This window comes from Pimephales promelas, chromosome 18 (assembly GCF_988280905.1).
Source record: "Pimephales promelas chromosome 18, fPimPro1.hap1.1, whole genome shotgun sequence".
Taxonomy (NCBI): Eukaryota; Metazoa; Chordata; class Actinopteri; order Cypriniformes; family Leuciscidae; genus Pimephales; species Pimephales promelas.
The window spans coordinates 21,386,559-21,402,927 of NC_142786.1; the positions used below are offsets into that span (position 1 = coordinate 21,386,559).

Genomic DNA, 16,369 nt, shown 5'->3' on the forward strand with positions numbered 1-16,369 from the left:
GCGTCATTGTGCACTATGTCTTTAAGAATGCCTGTTGTTATTGTGTGTGAGTGGGAGAATGAAAATAAGATTGTGAGAGGCACTATATTTGAGGATTGCGGTGAGATCGCTGCAGTGTGTTTCTTGGCAATGCAGGATGGAAGTTCACATTCCACAGAAACAATTAAATATTCACTACATCCCAGAAGCTCCAGTTATGACCTATTTTAGGCAAAGCATCCAGAGAGAGTCCTGAGTAAAGACAACAGAGTGTGTGTGTGTGTGTGTGTGAGCACCTGAAATGCAAAACAGGAGAACACATGGTAATTTCATTTTGAAAATAATTTAAATGTGTTTCAATTGGCCAGCGTTCATCTATTCTACACACTTAGCAATGGGGTCAGCCACACTTTATGGATTAACCTCATTTCTTCAAGTTAATTCAATTAGTAAGCATTTCTGGTTTCTTCCTTGTGTGACAAGTCCATTCTTTAAGATGCGCTGATTTTCTGCTCAAGAAACATATCTTATCAATGTGAAACCCGTTATGCTGCTTTATTTTTTTCAGGACGCTTATATTAATAGAAAGTTTAAAAAACAAGCATTTTTTTTACATAATTATTTTGTAACATTATAAATTCTTCACTGTAATGCATCCTTGCTAAATAAAAACATTGCTAATTAAAACTAACTGCCACAAAACTTTTGAATGTAATTGAATAAAAAAATATATATATATTAAAAAGAATAAAAATTATTCACAAAAATATTTTAGCGGTCTACCAGATCTTCAACCAGTGGGACTGAGAATTTGACACCCTGTATTTATCAAACCACATATATTTCTAGAAGCCTGCAGCAGCTGTGTCTCCAATTTATGAATCACCGCCATCATTTCTAAAACCCAACCTCATTGAGTCTGATGTCATAGCCATCCATTAACATTCGTCCCTGAAGACTTGAACCATCAGCTGTCTGATGCTGCTTTTAAAGCATCCGTTCCCTACTTAATCAGTTTCCTTTCACACAAACAGAAATGGTAAATAAAGCAGAAGTGACCATTTTTTAATATTAGCAGCAGTATGAGCCAGCATTAAAGCTTCTGCTTGCATGCCCAGGTCAAACTTGACAAGAAAGCACCATCAAACAGCTTTTCTTAATCAATATCACACACAAACAAGCATATAAAAGGATGAATCATATGCATTGCAGACAGTGACATGTGCCTTTTAGCCTCAGCGTAACAATACCCACGCAACCCTCCCCCAACCCCACAACACCCCCACTCTGTCATAGACACAAATGAATATGTAATGTATGCACATTGATAATGCATCATTTGAGCAGACTGAAGCCTCTCAAGAACAAACTCCTGTATTTTTCTGTCAGTTTGATGCACAACAAGCCTAATGCAATTGGTGATATACATGCAATAATAGATTATATGAGAATAAAAGACTTGAGACAGTCACTCTAGATTAGAACAATGCATGCATCCTTCATAACATCATCATACAACCCATCTGGCTAAACACACATTCATTTAAATATGCACCCCACAAAGCAGGTCACAGGCCATGTAAGTTACCTTGTAATTGCTGGAATTGACCCATCCCGTCAGCTCATCGATGGTTTTATCCAGGCGGGGTTTGTCCTGCTCCACGTCCATGGACCTCTGCGGGTCGCTCAGGTAGTCTATGAGATCCGGGCCAACCTGCAGCCTCCGGGTCACGTCCTTCTGCAAAACCTGCTGGTAAAAATAGTCCATGTTGTCATTGTCCTCCATCGGGACGCTTTGTGGTCAGTCCTCAGGTTGCGGCGAAACAATAACAACGACAGAATGACTGTCAGATTCGCGTTAATAACGCGAGGAACTGAAATGTGGACAAAGCGGAAGTCAAACACTGGTTTTAAAGACACTTAGAGGTCTGTTGTTGTTAGTGCATTAATGATGAAGTAACGGAAAATAAACAACTTCAACAAAGTTCCCCAGGAACGAAATGGTTGATCCTTCGAAAAAAAGTGTATTTTTACTAAACAATAAAGCGATGTGAAAAGAAATAGGCGGCGAGGCGCGTAAAAAAAACAGTGGCAATGTATCCGACCAGTCTCGGCTAACACTGTTAGCTTTAACCGTTATGGTCGAGTATCCTGGGGCCTCCCGCCGGGGCTCTCTTCCCTCCCGGACACCATTTCAGAACAGCCCGCTTCAAATCGCTCGTGGAGATGAGTGGATGAGCCGCCGGTCCGTCCACTGCTCTCACAGCTCTCGTGTTCGCACTTAATCCAGAAATAATCCGCAGTTTGACAGCTGCCCTCCGAGCTCAAGACTCTCGCTTCGACCACGGCTACTGGAGCGCCGGTAGCCGCAATAGTACTGGAGTGTTGAACAGTAGCAAACGATGCCGAGGAAGAGTGATTGAGCTGAGTATGGAGACGAGGCCTTGGGGTCCTTCAACGCCGCACAGTTGTCCAGCACGATGCCTGAATAAAAATATCCGCATTCTGTAGGATGAGGATAGGATATTTCTGTACACAATTTATTATTCATAATCGGAGACTGTGTGCAGTATGACAGGATAGAAAAATTACGTTTATTATATAGTATCAAGAGAGACACTAGACATGTTTGTTATTATTATTCATTATTGGTTGTGGTTGTTGTTGTTGTTGGTGATTCTATTTATTCCAGCGTGTTGACATTTGTATGGTATTAATGACTGAATAAATTGTTTAAGATTTGAATATTACTAGATTAGGCTATTATTATTTCTTAAGTATAACATACCTCGTATCATTATAGTATCATATCATAAACACAAACATACACTTGTTTCAAAGAACCATTTTGTGCATTTATAAGCACCAAGCAGATTATACTTGCTTTTGTTTTGAATAATGTACACACACACGCGCTTGTATTTGTTTTCACCATGGTCTTCCATTCATTGCTTTTTATTGGTCTTCGTCTCCCTCTAGTGGCACTTGAATGTTTTTCAAACTCAAATTTTTGTGCTTGTACATAGTGTGTGTGTGTGTGTGTGTGTGTGTGTGTGTGTGTGTGTGTGTGTGTGTGTGTGTGTGTGTGTGTGTGTGTGTGTGTGTGTGTGTGTATACTAAAATTACCTTCTTTATAGAGTACAGCGTACTAAAACAAATTTGGTGGTGATGCATGCCACTGCCACATTAACAGATTTACATTTGTAGAGTCTATATTATAATGCAATTCAAAATACATTTTGAATTGAGACCCCAATTGATGCTTGTTTTTTTCATATATGCCTACACTAGGGGACACGTGGTGGTCTCTAGGACTATCCATATTACATTACCATGCATTAGTGCATTAGTTTTAGTTTCAGGTCATTATTAAGTGTGTTTATGTGTTAAAATCGAAAATGATTGATCATGCGTTATTATAACCACAGGTTTAAAAAAAAAAATAATAATAATAATAATTTACATCAACTATGAATGGTGTATATGAAACCAATCTGGAATGTGACACACTGCTCAGATCTTTTATTTAAAGTAATGTAACATTAACAACCAGAACACAAGGACATTCAGGTAACTTGTTTCATCTTTGTCAAAAAAATATGGGAGAAAAGGAGGGGAACCGATTAGCTGTTACAGAACAACAAAAAATAAAAATAAAAATAACAAATCACTTTCGTTGACAGGTTTAGCATTGCCTTCTAAAGTGGTTCCATGGTCGAGATAAAGAATACTGGAATCACTGGTGTATGCATTGATATAATGACATCATCATATCCAATGGTAAAAAAACCAGCTAAATATGGGTAAATACAAGAGAAAAAAATGTGATGAACTTCACGGCAGCCCTGAGTCGAGCATTTCTGTGTGTAACCCACCCCTCCCTCCAGTTGCAAAATCAAAGGCACTCACACCGACAAAAAAAAAAAAAACCCTTTTCCATTGACTACATGATCAACTCAGCAGCTGTTTTCATCAGCGAGACTCATGTTTTTAAATATGCAATGTTACGCAACTCCCTGTTGAACAGTATTATGCACAAGATGGTTCACCCAAAAATATCATTCACTTTGTACCAAAAGCCACATTTCTTTATCCTGCAAAACACAAAAGGAAATTTCAGATAGAATGAAACTCATTTCCATTGCATCTTGATCCATACAATGAAAGTGTATGTTGACAGAGACTAACATTTTGTGCTGCACACATAAAAAAAGTCAGGTTTTTGAAGCAAAATGAGGGTGAGCAGATAACAGACATTTACATTTTGGCTGAACTGTCCATTTAAATCAAGATTGCATGGGTTAAGTTTGATATATTTGCCTTGACGTATTCCAACTGTTGATTTTTGCATCATTATGCTCAAATCTGATGTAGATCAACATGAAAATACTGTCATCATTTACTCATCCTCATGTTGTTTCGAACTGTGAACTACAACAGAGGATGTTTAGCAGAATGGGGTCCAAACACACAGACATTTTTCAAAATAAATGATGACAGAATTTTTTATTTTGGGTGGACTTTCCCTTTAATGACATGAAAAGAGAAGTGAAGTGAAGTTGTGATTGAGAATAGTAAGGAAATGCCTGAATAAGGAGTGTTCTTCTAAATCCTGTCACATGGCCTGGGCTTTCAATATTGCACATTGTGAGACATTGTGAAACTAAAATATCCCCCCCAACCTTAGCACATGTTGTCTAAATTTGAACATTCACATCAATTGTGACGTACTTGTAACTCCACAACTGGAGCAAAATCGACTTTATCTTGCATGCACAATCTCAGTCGTTCTCTTCCCCTCGTCTGCTCACATGATTTCAACTGTGATTTTTTTTCGTCCTCTCCAAATTACGGTAAGCACAAACAGAAAATAAAAACCATTGTACTCCAGTTTTTATATGGGTTGATTTGTTGTAGTGTTATATTTCATTTTCTATACTTAACATTCTCACACACACGCGCGCAAAACCAGACAGAGACGCTCAAAGTTTCCAGCTCTCAGGTTTGAGAAAGTCACATGATCAATCGGCGGGAGGCGTATCCTACAAAACTCCAGAGACTTCCATCCTGCTGCTCGTTTTCTGTTTTTTTCTATTTGTTCTCAGCGTAATAGAATGCAATCCTATAGGTTGAGGAAGAGGAGCAGGACGTAAACACTGTGTAGTCGTCGAAACGGCATCAAAATGCCTCAATCAAAATTCCTTCTATATTTAGTAGTTCCATAATGCTTTAAGTATTTCGTTTTCTATATATCCAAAAATGAAATATTTTACATGGTAGCTCCTTGATTTTTCTCCTTGTACATCCAGGTAAGTGGTATTGTATGTACGTAGTATTTGTCACGTTGCATTGTATTTATTTTGCGTTTTTTTGTTCAGGTCAATCACGCTGCCAGGCAAACGCTCGTTGAACAAGCCATGCCTCCTGTAGCCACAACCCCACACAGCGCCTCATAGTGGTGTGGAGCAGGGGCAGGGCGGAGTTTACAGCTTGACTGACAGCTCGACTTTCTATGGCGTCTCCCAGAGGCTCCACCTTCTGTCAGAGTATGACGCAGCAGCGGCAGAGACGCTGGCCTCCACCGTGGACTGATGGAGGTGGTGTGACCGGGGCGAAGTAAGCGTGGACTTTGATCTCGGGAAGGTGAGCCTACAGGAGAAACAACCGCAGAGTCAGCCACAATGCAGAATGTGACATCATAACAACAACTAGATCAAGCAATTTTTTCTCTACAAAGTAAAAAAAAAAAATAAATCTACAGCCAATCAAAACGTTTGATGAAAAGCTATGTGGACCAATGGGTTTTGTTTGGGTGGGGCTATTGACAAAAAAAGAAGCCAAACAATGACCATAATGCCCTATTGCTTGTGACGTCGGTTAGGACCAAAACTCAAATTTAACAGATTTTAATTGCAAGTCACACTGACATGTGTAGAGTAAAACACACATTGGATTTGATCAAACTATTTAAACTGTATATCAAAACTGTTGCTTTACACAGCACACCACAAACATTGAGTCTCATTCATGAAACATTCGTAAATATACGAGTTAATATGCGAGTGATTTGCGCATAAAGAGACCTTCCCGAAAACCCTTCTCCTGATTCACAAATACTTAAACGTCAGATGAGCACACAAAAGCATTACTTAGCATGTTAACCAGATTAGCGTGCTAATGTAGTCAGCATAAGACAACAAACAGGCACGGTAGTGAATATCAAAAATCCGTTTTTTTGCAGCTTAGTCCAAAATTCTTCCGATCAGATTTTGGACAAAATTTGTAGGAAGATTCGCATTTTTCATTTATATCGGAGAAGCGGACAGGCAAATTGATGGAAAATTAAAAATAAGATCTCACCAGAAGATGTTGGTATAAACCAAGGAACAATGACACAATATTACATGAATAATATTTTCAAAAGTTGTTTTCCTTCTGTAGGAAATGCTGCTGATGATACCTACCGAATTTTGTTGCTGATATGTCAAATTGTTTAAAATATATTGTAATTCATGGCAAAATTTCAAAAAGATGGTTCGTCCGATCCTAGCAAAATCAGTGTCTATGTTTTCGGCACGACACAAGGAATCCATATCATGATTTTCTGACAAACTGATCAAAAGTTATTAGCAAAAATAGCAATTTTTCAGATCTCATGACCCGTAGGTGACGCTGTTCCCAAATTTGGTATGGACCCTTAGAACATGGTGTTGATTAGGTCTACCGAATTTCATTTTGATTGATCAAACTTTGGCCGAGATACAGACACAATGAATCAATTTTGGGTCGACACTGTTAAGCTCGCGACATTGTACAAAGTGTCGTAAGAATTTAAAGGAGTAGAAGCAAAAAAACTAAAAACTGTACTTTTCAAAATGGCCACTACTGTAATGAGTCATGATGAGAGTAATCGGGTTCTAGATGAAAGGATTCAAAATTTATAACAGTTTCAAATGTTAAACTGGTGATGGCGCTATAGAGTTGGTCCTAGAGACCCCAAAGTTGTTCAGATTACTATTGATTATCATCACTACAAGTGTGCCAATTTTCATAATTTTCCTACATATGGTTAATCTATAGGTAGATTGTATTACATTTACATTTATCTGACGCTTTTATCCAAAATTTTATGCCTCTGGAGCAACTAAGGGTTAAGTGTCTTGCTCAGAGACACATTGGTGTCTCTCAGTGGATTTGAACCCGGGTTTCTCACACCAAAGGCATTTGTCTTTTATCAGCAAAGCCGATTTTCAATCTGTCCACTGGTCTACAGTGAGAATAATGCATCCTTTATGAAAACCAAAACCTCTCCAGTGTTTGACACAGACCAGGACTTCAAGTCGCCATGATTGCCATTTGATGAAACAGACCAGTTTACCCAAATGACACTGTAACCAAGGACAAATTAATTCAGGCCCATTTTTGACATGCTTGTTAAGAGATCCTACGGAAAGAAAATGCTTTTTGTGATTGATCATTGTTCAGGCACTCAGGCCACCTCTAGCATTTACACACTGTACTTGTGTTGCATGCACTCCAAACTCACACTGCACATTTGAATTCTGCAAATTAATCACTTTAGCCTGTCCATGGTTATAGTTAAGACTAACGTGGGAGTTGTGACATATGTAGCTATTGTTTTTGACCGACCCGGATTCGTTTGATGCCTGCGCGGGAGACCTGCTGGCAGTCATAGAGCTCAATGCGTTCTAGACGCTGGCAACTCTTGAGATGTTCCAGTGTAATGTCTGTGATCAAGGGGCAGTTGTCCAACTCCACGACCTGCAGACGCTCCTGACCACACACACTGCTGCTCAGATGTCTGATCCCGTCGTCTGTTATCAACTCACAGTGTGACAGGCTCTACAAAACACACCCACACACACGTAGAAGTGAGCAGACGAAAACAAATGTGCTCTATAATTCCTTTACAGAAAGCCATAAATAACAAGCATGGAAGCAATACTCCCACACACACTCTCTCTAACACTGCTTGGCACTCACCAGCGCCTGCAGACGAGGGCAGTGGATTGAGAGCTGAACCAGAGTGTTATCAGTCACCTGAATGGGACGTACAGACACAGAACATTAATTTTAGCATGGATAAATTGCTGCAAGGAAACAGACACAGCTCAAAAGCAGTAAAAAGAAAAACCTCAGGGTTTCTTTGAAACTGCACACGTTAAACGATAATAAATCAAACCAATGGATAAACAGCATTGTTTTAAAACCAGTCAATGAGAAACCATGCATTACATTTGAGTGCAACATTTTTATGTTTTTTATATACACTACTGTTCAAATATTTAGGGTCATTCTTTTAAAGAAATCAATACTTTTATCAGCATGGATGAATTAAATAATGTTATAAAATATATATATTTTTAATAAATGCTGTTTTTTTGAACTGTCTATTAATCAAAGAATACTGTTTACATTAAAACATCAAGCGGCACAAATGTTTTCAACATTGATAATAATCAGAATCAAATGTTTCTTGAGCAGAAAATCAGAATATTAGAGTGATTTCTGAAGGATCATGTGACCCTGACGACTGGAGTAATGATGCTGAAAATTCAGCTTTGCCATCAAGGGAATAAATTACACTTTAATACATACTGAAAAGAAAACAGTTTTTAAACTATAATAATATTTCACAATATTAAGCCAGAATAACTATATAGCACATTATATAATATAATACCAACAAAAATATATATATTTTACCACAAAAGTGAAACTCGCCCATGACAACTAGGCCATATAAAACAGCTTTTCTGAATTATGGATTTAATATAAACTCACCAAAATACATTCCTCTAAATCCATCTTCTCCATTTCATGACAATTCTAAAACAGAAGGAATAATTTGTTTGATAATCCTGTCATCAGCTCAAAGCATGCTCTCCGAATCCATGCGTTCATGTTTTGGGGTGTTTGTGTGATTACTCACTCTGGCAAGAACAGTGAAACCAGCATCAGTCACATGTGAGCAGCGAGCAGCCTCCAGGATCCTGAGGAAAACACAAGCAATGAGAATGAATGACTGTGTGTGTGTGTGTGCTGATCTGCGTACAAATGAAGAAAGCTTTACTTGAGCCGTTGGCAGTTGAGGCCGAGGGCAGTCAGAGAAGCGTCAGTGATGTTGCTGCATCCAGACACACAGACCATCTGCAGTTTGTGACAACCCCGGCACAAACTCACAAAGCCGTCATCTGTGATTTGCTGCAAGATAGATAAACCGTGTTAGTGTTCTAATGTGTATTGTGAATTTGTGCAATTATTAACTCCAGTATTGTAACAAGTCTTACGGTGCATGATTGCATGTTGATTGTCATGAGCTCAGGACAGTGCTTTTGAAGGTGCTTCAGTGCAGCATCGTCAAGCTGAAATGACATATTTAAAGTCACCATGAAATCAAAACTGACCATTCTTGTTTTTTTATGAAATATTGCAGTATTTATTATAATACAATGATTTATCTGTGCACATCTTTTTCTTTATCATTCATGTGCCTCATTTTCTTTCATCGCAATTACTTCCCCTCCCTCTTGCAGAGACATCTCTTTTCTTCTCTGATGATGTGTTTAGTGGCGTAAGGGCGGGGCAACCTGTCACTCACATGAGATTCACCAATAGAAAACCACAACCATCTGATCCAATTCCCAATCAATTCTTGATTTTGAGCCAAGGACAAAATCAAGCTCCACCCTATATTTTTTCACTCGGATATACATCACAATTGACCTATGGCTAAGCCACGCCCCCGCCACTCACTCGGAGAAACAGTCATCATTCTGTCAACATCCATGAGACACATGCCTTTGGTGTGAGAGACTCGGGTTCGGATCCACTGTGAAACACCAATGTGTCCCTGAGCAAGACACTTAACCCCTAGTGTCTCCAGAGGCGTGCAACATCTGACATATACTGTATAGCAATTGTAAGTTGCTTTGGACAAAAGCATCAGCTAAATGAATAAATGCAAATGTAAACATTCAGATTTTTGGAGACTGAAAGAGTATATATCATCTCAAGGTCACCTAAAGGGCCTTAAATATGCATTGATTGGAGGGTAATATTAATACATTTATTATTGAGAAGGTTTATGAAAAGCTTCAGCTCCAGGCAAAAATGTACAGGTCACAGTGGAAACGTGATAAAACACATATCGTTGCCATCACCGTTTGGTGCTACAGTATTTACATGAATCATTCAGCACAACATTGTTAACATTTGTTATCTCGGTTATTTACAGATACGTTAATGAAGCTAAGTGACATGATGTACAACGCAGCTAGAAGCATTAACGTTTTCTAATGTTAGCCTAACATTACATTAGAGATGTTAAAGATAACGTTCGAATGCGTTGTTGACATAAGTTAGAACAAATGTAGACATCCTTATTTAATTTATCCACATTTAGTTGGTTGTGGTCTACCGCATAACTTAATCCAGAGCAGACACTTATCTCGGTTGAGATGTGGCTTGGGAAAGGATAAAAAAAACACACCCAACCTCGCCCAACCTCTCGGGAACCTAGTGTCGGAGCTGCATGTACCCCAAGCACACCGTTTGACCATTTTAAACTTAAAATGACAGAAAAAAACGAATGAAAACTGACTAACTGCAATGCATTTCAATGGACGTGGAAGCAGAGAATGTCCGAGTGTATTGGATTAGCTGCGCACTGTGATTGGCTCATCGTGTTTGAGGGCGTGGCTTAGCCATTGGTCAATTGGGAAGAAATTTCCATTTCATGCGACTAACAATTATCATGTGTTTATATATATATATATATATATATATATACATACATACATATGTGTGTGTGTACCTGTGTGCAACCTCTCAGAAACAGAGCTCTGAGAGCTGTGCAGCCACGGCTGAGAGCCTCGATGCCATCACTCATGATCTGATCACACCAAGACAGGTTCAGATTCTCCAACATACGACAGCCCTCACTAGAAGACAGAAAGAGCAAATGAAGAGGGTAAGAAGCAACCAAAAAATTTAAAAATTAACTCAAACACCACTGCACTATCCAAACACACAAAGAAACCAAAATGTACACTACTGTTCAAAAGTTTGGGGTCGCTAAGATTCTTTCTTTTTCTTTCTGACAGTAAAGATGTTTGTAATCATACACGAAAAGTATATTTCAAATGGATGCTGTTCTTAGTTTCTATAAACTTTTTATTCATCATAGGATCCGTAAAAGAAATGTGTCATGGTTTCACAATCACAGCACATCTCAATATTAATAATAATAATTTAAAAAAAAAAATCTTTAGCAGCATATTAGAATGATTTCTGAAAGATCAAATGTCATGCTGATAATTCTGCTTTATATCACAGGAGTAAATTACATTTTAAAATATATAGAAATAAATAAGAGTTATTTTAAATTGTAATAATATTTCAAAATATTACTGTATTTTTTTAATCAAATTAATGCAGCCTTGGTGAGTGACTTTCAAAAACATTTACAAAATCTTACCTTCCCGAAACTTTTGAACGGTAGTACAGTAATTTAAAAGATGAATAAACTTTAACAGCTAACCAATAGAACAAAAAAAAATTAAATACATTTTAAAAAGGCATAATAAACCCTTTTGAGGATCAATAAACCTTCCACAATAATAATAAAATATAATAAATAGAAGCATTATTTGATTTTCTAAATATGTTTTCTGAATTTCAAACCATACCATGTGCTGTTAAAGCTGTGGGAATACAAACAGCAATTTTCTGAAAAGTCTAACAATGAGTTAATAATTGTTCCTTAGTCACTGTTTAAATGTTCGCTCTGAATTTCCTGTTTCACCAGCTCATACGGTATAATCCACTGCAACTGTGGAAAAGATTCATTAAAGAAAGGTGACAGAGGTGACAGACTTTACAATCATTAACAAAGTCATCCTCTTGACACAATGAAATCCAATCTGAGCTGTAATTGAACACTTCCTGGTTTAGTTTTAAAGACTCCATAATGTCAAGTGTTAGCTTTGAGGTCATCTATATGCCAGTGTATTCCTAAAAAACACTTTGCAGACACAGGAGTTTGAAAATGTCATTCACTCATGGCAAAAGCAATCAAAAATACTGATGACCTATTTTGCGCTTATGTTTTTATGGCTTAATGATCAAAACAAAACAAATCACCCAGCTTAAATTTTGGCCCCCTAGTCCTTATTACTTCCCCCCACCTTAAGGCCTTAAGTGCATGATTGGTGATGGACACGCAGGAGGTCAGGTCAAGGTGACGGAGTTTGGAGCAGAACTTGCTAAGGCTGATGCAGGTGGAGTCCGTGATCTTGGTGCAGCCGTTGAGGTTCAGATGTTCAATGTTGCGACAGTTCTGTGCAAAAGTCCTGTCAAATCAAATTAAACCTCTCATGTTAAACTGAAAAACTAAACACTAAAAAAAGTGGTAAACATCACCATGGACAGTGCAAAACAACAAATGATCCTTACACCATTTTCCGAAGCAGCCGCAATACGACAGGTTTCCAACGACAAGCCATTTGTCAAAGCGAAAGCTAAACTGCTGCACAATCCAATCAATCAGCTGTTTCGAAGATATTGATATATAATGTAAAATTACTTGTGGGACCAAGGAGATTTCATAGTGGGCGGGGCTTATTAGTGGGCCAATCATTTCATAGTGATTTTAATTCAATAAATGTATAATAAATATAATAATATATAGAGATTAATTCAAATAATTTTAATTTCAAAGTGGGCGGGGCAACCTCTATTCTATTGTAAAATAGAACCCACTAAAATTCCATTCAAAACCTAGCGTTCAACTTAACACCCTATCGCTCTTCCACAAATCAGCCAGTGAGAACTGATGTACTGAGATTGATAACTTTATGTATAATGCATGTTATAATGCCTATCTGTTCATAAATAAATATACCCAAAGTTAGAATGCATTATATTTGCAGATTCCTCGTGAGTTCTGAAATTGTTTGTTTGTCCAGTGTTTTAATGCATTATAGTGTAACAATAATTCGATAAGTATTATAATGCATTATAACAGAGGTTACAATAATTCATGAGATCTTACATGCATTATAAAGTGCATTACAAGGCATAATTAATGCATTAAAATAATTTTATAAAAGGCTTTAAGTAAAGTGTTACCGAAATAACTTTTATCACTTGCTACTCTGAGTTGCTGAAATGCACCCAAGTGTTATTTTATACTTTGATTGGACAGGTTCATGAACTGTGCAATCCTTCATTTAATTAACAAAAACTTCTGTGGCTCACTTCATGGAGGCATCTCCCACACTGAGGCAACCCCGAAGACTGAGCTGTCTCAAAAAACCTCCACATCGCTTCGAGATGTTCTCCACCACACGTCCCTGAGAGAGAGAGAGAGAGAGAGAGAGAGAGAGAGAGAGAGAGAGAGAGAGAGAGAGAGAGAGCTCAGGAACAGAGGATCAGGGATGACGTTACAGTCTATGGATTCAGAAGAAAAGCCTACTGACCCAGTGTTAATCCCACACACACACACACACACACACACACACACACACACACATAATTTTCAGCACATACAAAGCAAAAGCCAATAACACACAAGATTGTAAACCAAACACAAACCAAAACATTTAGTTTACACACGCATTTTCACCTCAATATCCGTCTGAAAGTTGAAGAGATCGATCTTCTGCCAGTTGCTTCCATCTAAAGCGAGAACATTCCAAGCCTGTTCATGAGCAGAGAAAAGGAGGAAGCATTGTTTGCAAAATACCTTCATTCAAGACAGTTTTGTTTCATTTGAACTAAACAAGCAGTTGAACATACCTTGGAGACTTGAGCACACCGACACAATGTAACTACATCCAGGTAGGAGAAAATCCTAGAAAATAAAGAGAGAGATTTCTGTTTTACTTCTTCATTAATGTCTTTTTCCTCTCTGGCCACTGTAATGCTTTGGCAGTACGTACAATACATAAAATATGTAAAGCAATCAAAAAATGAGAGAGAGAAAGAAACAGATAGATAGAACGATAGATAGACAGATAGAAGGACAGAGATAGATAGATAGATAGATAGATAGATAGATAGATAGATAGATAGATAGATAGATAAACAACAAATAAAAAGAATGATAGACAGACAGATAGATAGAATGACAGATAGATAGATGACAAATAAAAAGAACAATAGACAGACAAATGATAGATACAGATAGATAGAATGACAGATAGACGACAAATAAAGAGAGATAGATAGATAGATAGATAGATAGATAGATAGATAGATAGATAGATAGATAGATAGATAGATAGATAGATAGGATAATTTACTTAACTTATTACAATATAATTGACATTTATTGCAATAAAAGTCATTCATTATGATTGTCTCACCTGAGCAGAAGCTCTTTGGGAAGTTTTTTGTTAATAAGGGCCTCATCACTGTTTGAGAACACCTGGACAATATGAAATGAAGCAGATGCATTATATAAGCTAGCTCATACAGGACCAGTTACTCATGCACAATCAATATGCTCAAAGCTGGTTCAGAAGCGCCTCGCCCTGGTGCAATTCAACGCTTAACACTTGCACGAGGACAAATAACATCAGTGAGCGTCTTAGATAACACACTGCTGCTTTGTGAGATCTTCTCAAACCAATCAGCTTGATCTAAACTCCCAGAACAGCAGCCAACTCGAACGTTAAACGGATTCATGCGCAACGCCCGTAGCTGACACGGTCAGCTGGTGCCGTTGTGTTAGAACGGGATTACCCTTGACGAACAAAAGCCTTAACACGGCACGTAAAAATAGAGCCCTGCTCGGTCTAAAACACACACACACACACACACACACACACACAGTACCCTTGCAGATTCACACACGCGCGGGCACGCACGCAGTCAGCCACTCACGCGCGCGCTCTCCCACCAACACAAACATACGCTTAAACACACTGTCATCGCTCAGACAGCCTGCCACCGCCCGTTTTTGTTTCCTCGGACAAACTACAACAGTCCAACAGTCACGTCCACGGTTCGCTCGATATGAGTTACCTCAAATCTGCCCTTGGTGATGCCGTTCATGTCTGTTGCAGTGTCAATAATAAAGACAGTCCTCGGCGAGCGCTGCGCACAGCGACGTTTGCGCGTTTTGTCAACTCTGGCGATCAAACTATCGTGAGACAGACGCGCAGCTGTAACGTGTGGCCTTCTAGCCGTTCGTGTACGCGCTGGTAACCGGAGGAATCCCGGGCTGGCCGCCGTCCGTGAACCATCACACAGCCAAAATAACAATAATAACATGGACGGAGCAGACTGCTGCTCTAACATCACTTCCGCCTCCCGAGCTGCCTCTCTGACTACATTTCCGCTCGAGTGCAAATTCCTGCCTTAAGTGAGTGCTGCTTAATCTTTAAACCACGCCAATCATATGCAACAACTGTCTGGGAAATAAGCTTGAAGAATAATCCATTTTATTAGCACTGGAGCTAAGACGCGCTCGTGCGCTCTAGGGGTTCAAAACAGTGGCTGCCGTGACGTCACTTTTGCGGGAAAAACACGCGTGGTGGGTTTGTTTTGATAATGATGTGAGGTCGCATAGGTGTGTCGTGGGTAATGCACAAGTGGAAGTGTAGGGAATGGACAAATTGCATATTATTCATACAGATAGTTCTGTCATTGACAATATTTTTGTGTTTAATCTTGAGTTATCTTTAATCTAACACACATAAATCAAAGTAAAACATTTCCACATTTAAAGGGATAGTTCGCTCAAAAATATAAATATTGTCATAATTTACTCACCCTCATCTTGTTCCAAACCTGTATGAGTTTCTTTCTTCTGTTGAACACAAAATAATATATGTTGAAGAATGTCAGTTATCAGACAGTGTTGATGGACCCCATTAGTATTTTTTTTTTCTACTATGGAAGTCAATGGGGTCCGTCAACTCTTTGGTTACAGACATTCTTTAAAATATCTTCTTTTGTGTTCAAAAGAAGAAAGAAACTTATACATGTTCGGAACAAGATGAGGGTGAGTAAATGATGACAACATTTACATTTTTAATTATAAAACCTTTTTTAATGCCCTGCTTTATAAGGTTTCGAACAACATCAGATGTTAAACTGAAGCATTACCTGAGATTGTTAAACATTAAATTCAGCCTCAGCTTTTTCAGTTTGACATTTGATTCGTTTATAGACAGATTCCTGTCTGTGTTTACTCAAGCAATCTTCAGCAATGCTGTATAGGTCAAAGATTATTTCAGTCATGATGACTTCAGAGGTCTAAATGAAATTGTATTGCATAATTTTGTCTGAATAAAATACATCTGAGTAGTTCAGTAATACTTCAGTGAGGTACACATAAAGTAATACTAATGAATTATAC

The 16,369-nt window shown here is 38.3% G+C and overlaps 2 protein-coding genes across 25 annotated transcripts in view; both read right to left on the reverse strand.

Annotated features, from left to right (window-relative positions):
* Positions 1–2,421, reverse strand: part of clasp2 (cytoplasmic linker associated protein 2) — a 57,940-nt gene extending 55,519 nt beyond the window's left edge. For 20 of the 24 annotated variants that reach the window (XM_089123083.1, XM_089123070.1, XM_089123089.1 and 17 more), the window contains exon 1: positions 1,568–2,421. In XM_089123083.1, the coding sequence (XP_088979209.1) occupies positions 1,568–1,765 (198 nt within the window). In that variant the 5' untranslated portion in view covers positions 1,766–2,421. The remainder of the gene's footprint in view (positions 1–1,567) is intronic. The other 4 variants (XM_089123078.1, XM_089123095.1, XM_089123097.1 and 1 more) reach the window with 1 other exon arrangement.
* Positions 2,422–5,356: 2,935 nt separating this feature from the next.
* On the reverse strand, positions 5,357–15,363 carry fbxl2 (F-box and leucine rich repeat protein 2). The gene is made up of 14 exons (XM_039680554.2): positions 15,031–15,363; positions 14,370–14,431; positions 13,801–13,855; positions 13,628–13,702; positions 13,261–13,355; positions 12,189–12,353; positions 10,817–10,943; positions 9,291–9,365; positions 9,074–9,204; positions 8,933–8,993; positions 8,785–8,829; positions 7,984–8,040; positions 7,630–7,842; positions 5,357–5,628 (listed from the first exon to the last, which is right to left on the reverse strand). Exons 1-14 carry the CDS (start codon positions 15,304–15,306, stop codon positions 5,521–5,523), a joined length of 1,545 nt encoding a protein of 514 aa, XP_039536488.1. The 5' UTR covers positions 15,307–15,363; the 3' UTR covers positions 5,357–5,520.
* Positions 15,364–16,369: the final 1,006 nt, after the last annotated feature.

Coding starts and splice junctions, on each gene's coding strand:
- fbxl2 (XM_039680554.2), bottom strand. CDS start 15,306: ATGTTAGAGCAGCAGTCTGCTCCGTCCATGTTATTATTGTTATTTTGG. Junction 9,366..10,816: donor TTCTGAGAGGTTGCACACAG/GTACACACACAC, acceptor ATGTCATTTCAG/CTTGACGATGCTGCACTGAA. Junction 7,843..7,983: donor GCCCTCGTCTGCAGGCGCTG/GTGAGTGCCAAG, acceptor TGTGTTTTGTAG/AGCCTGTCACACTGTGAGTT.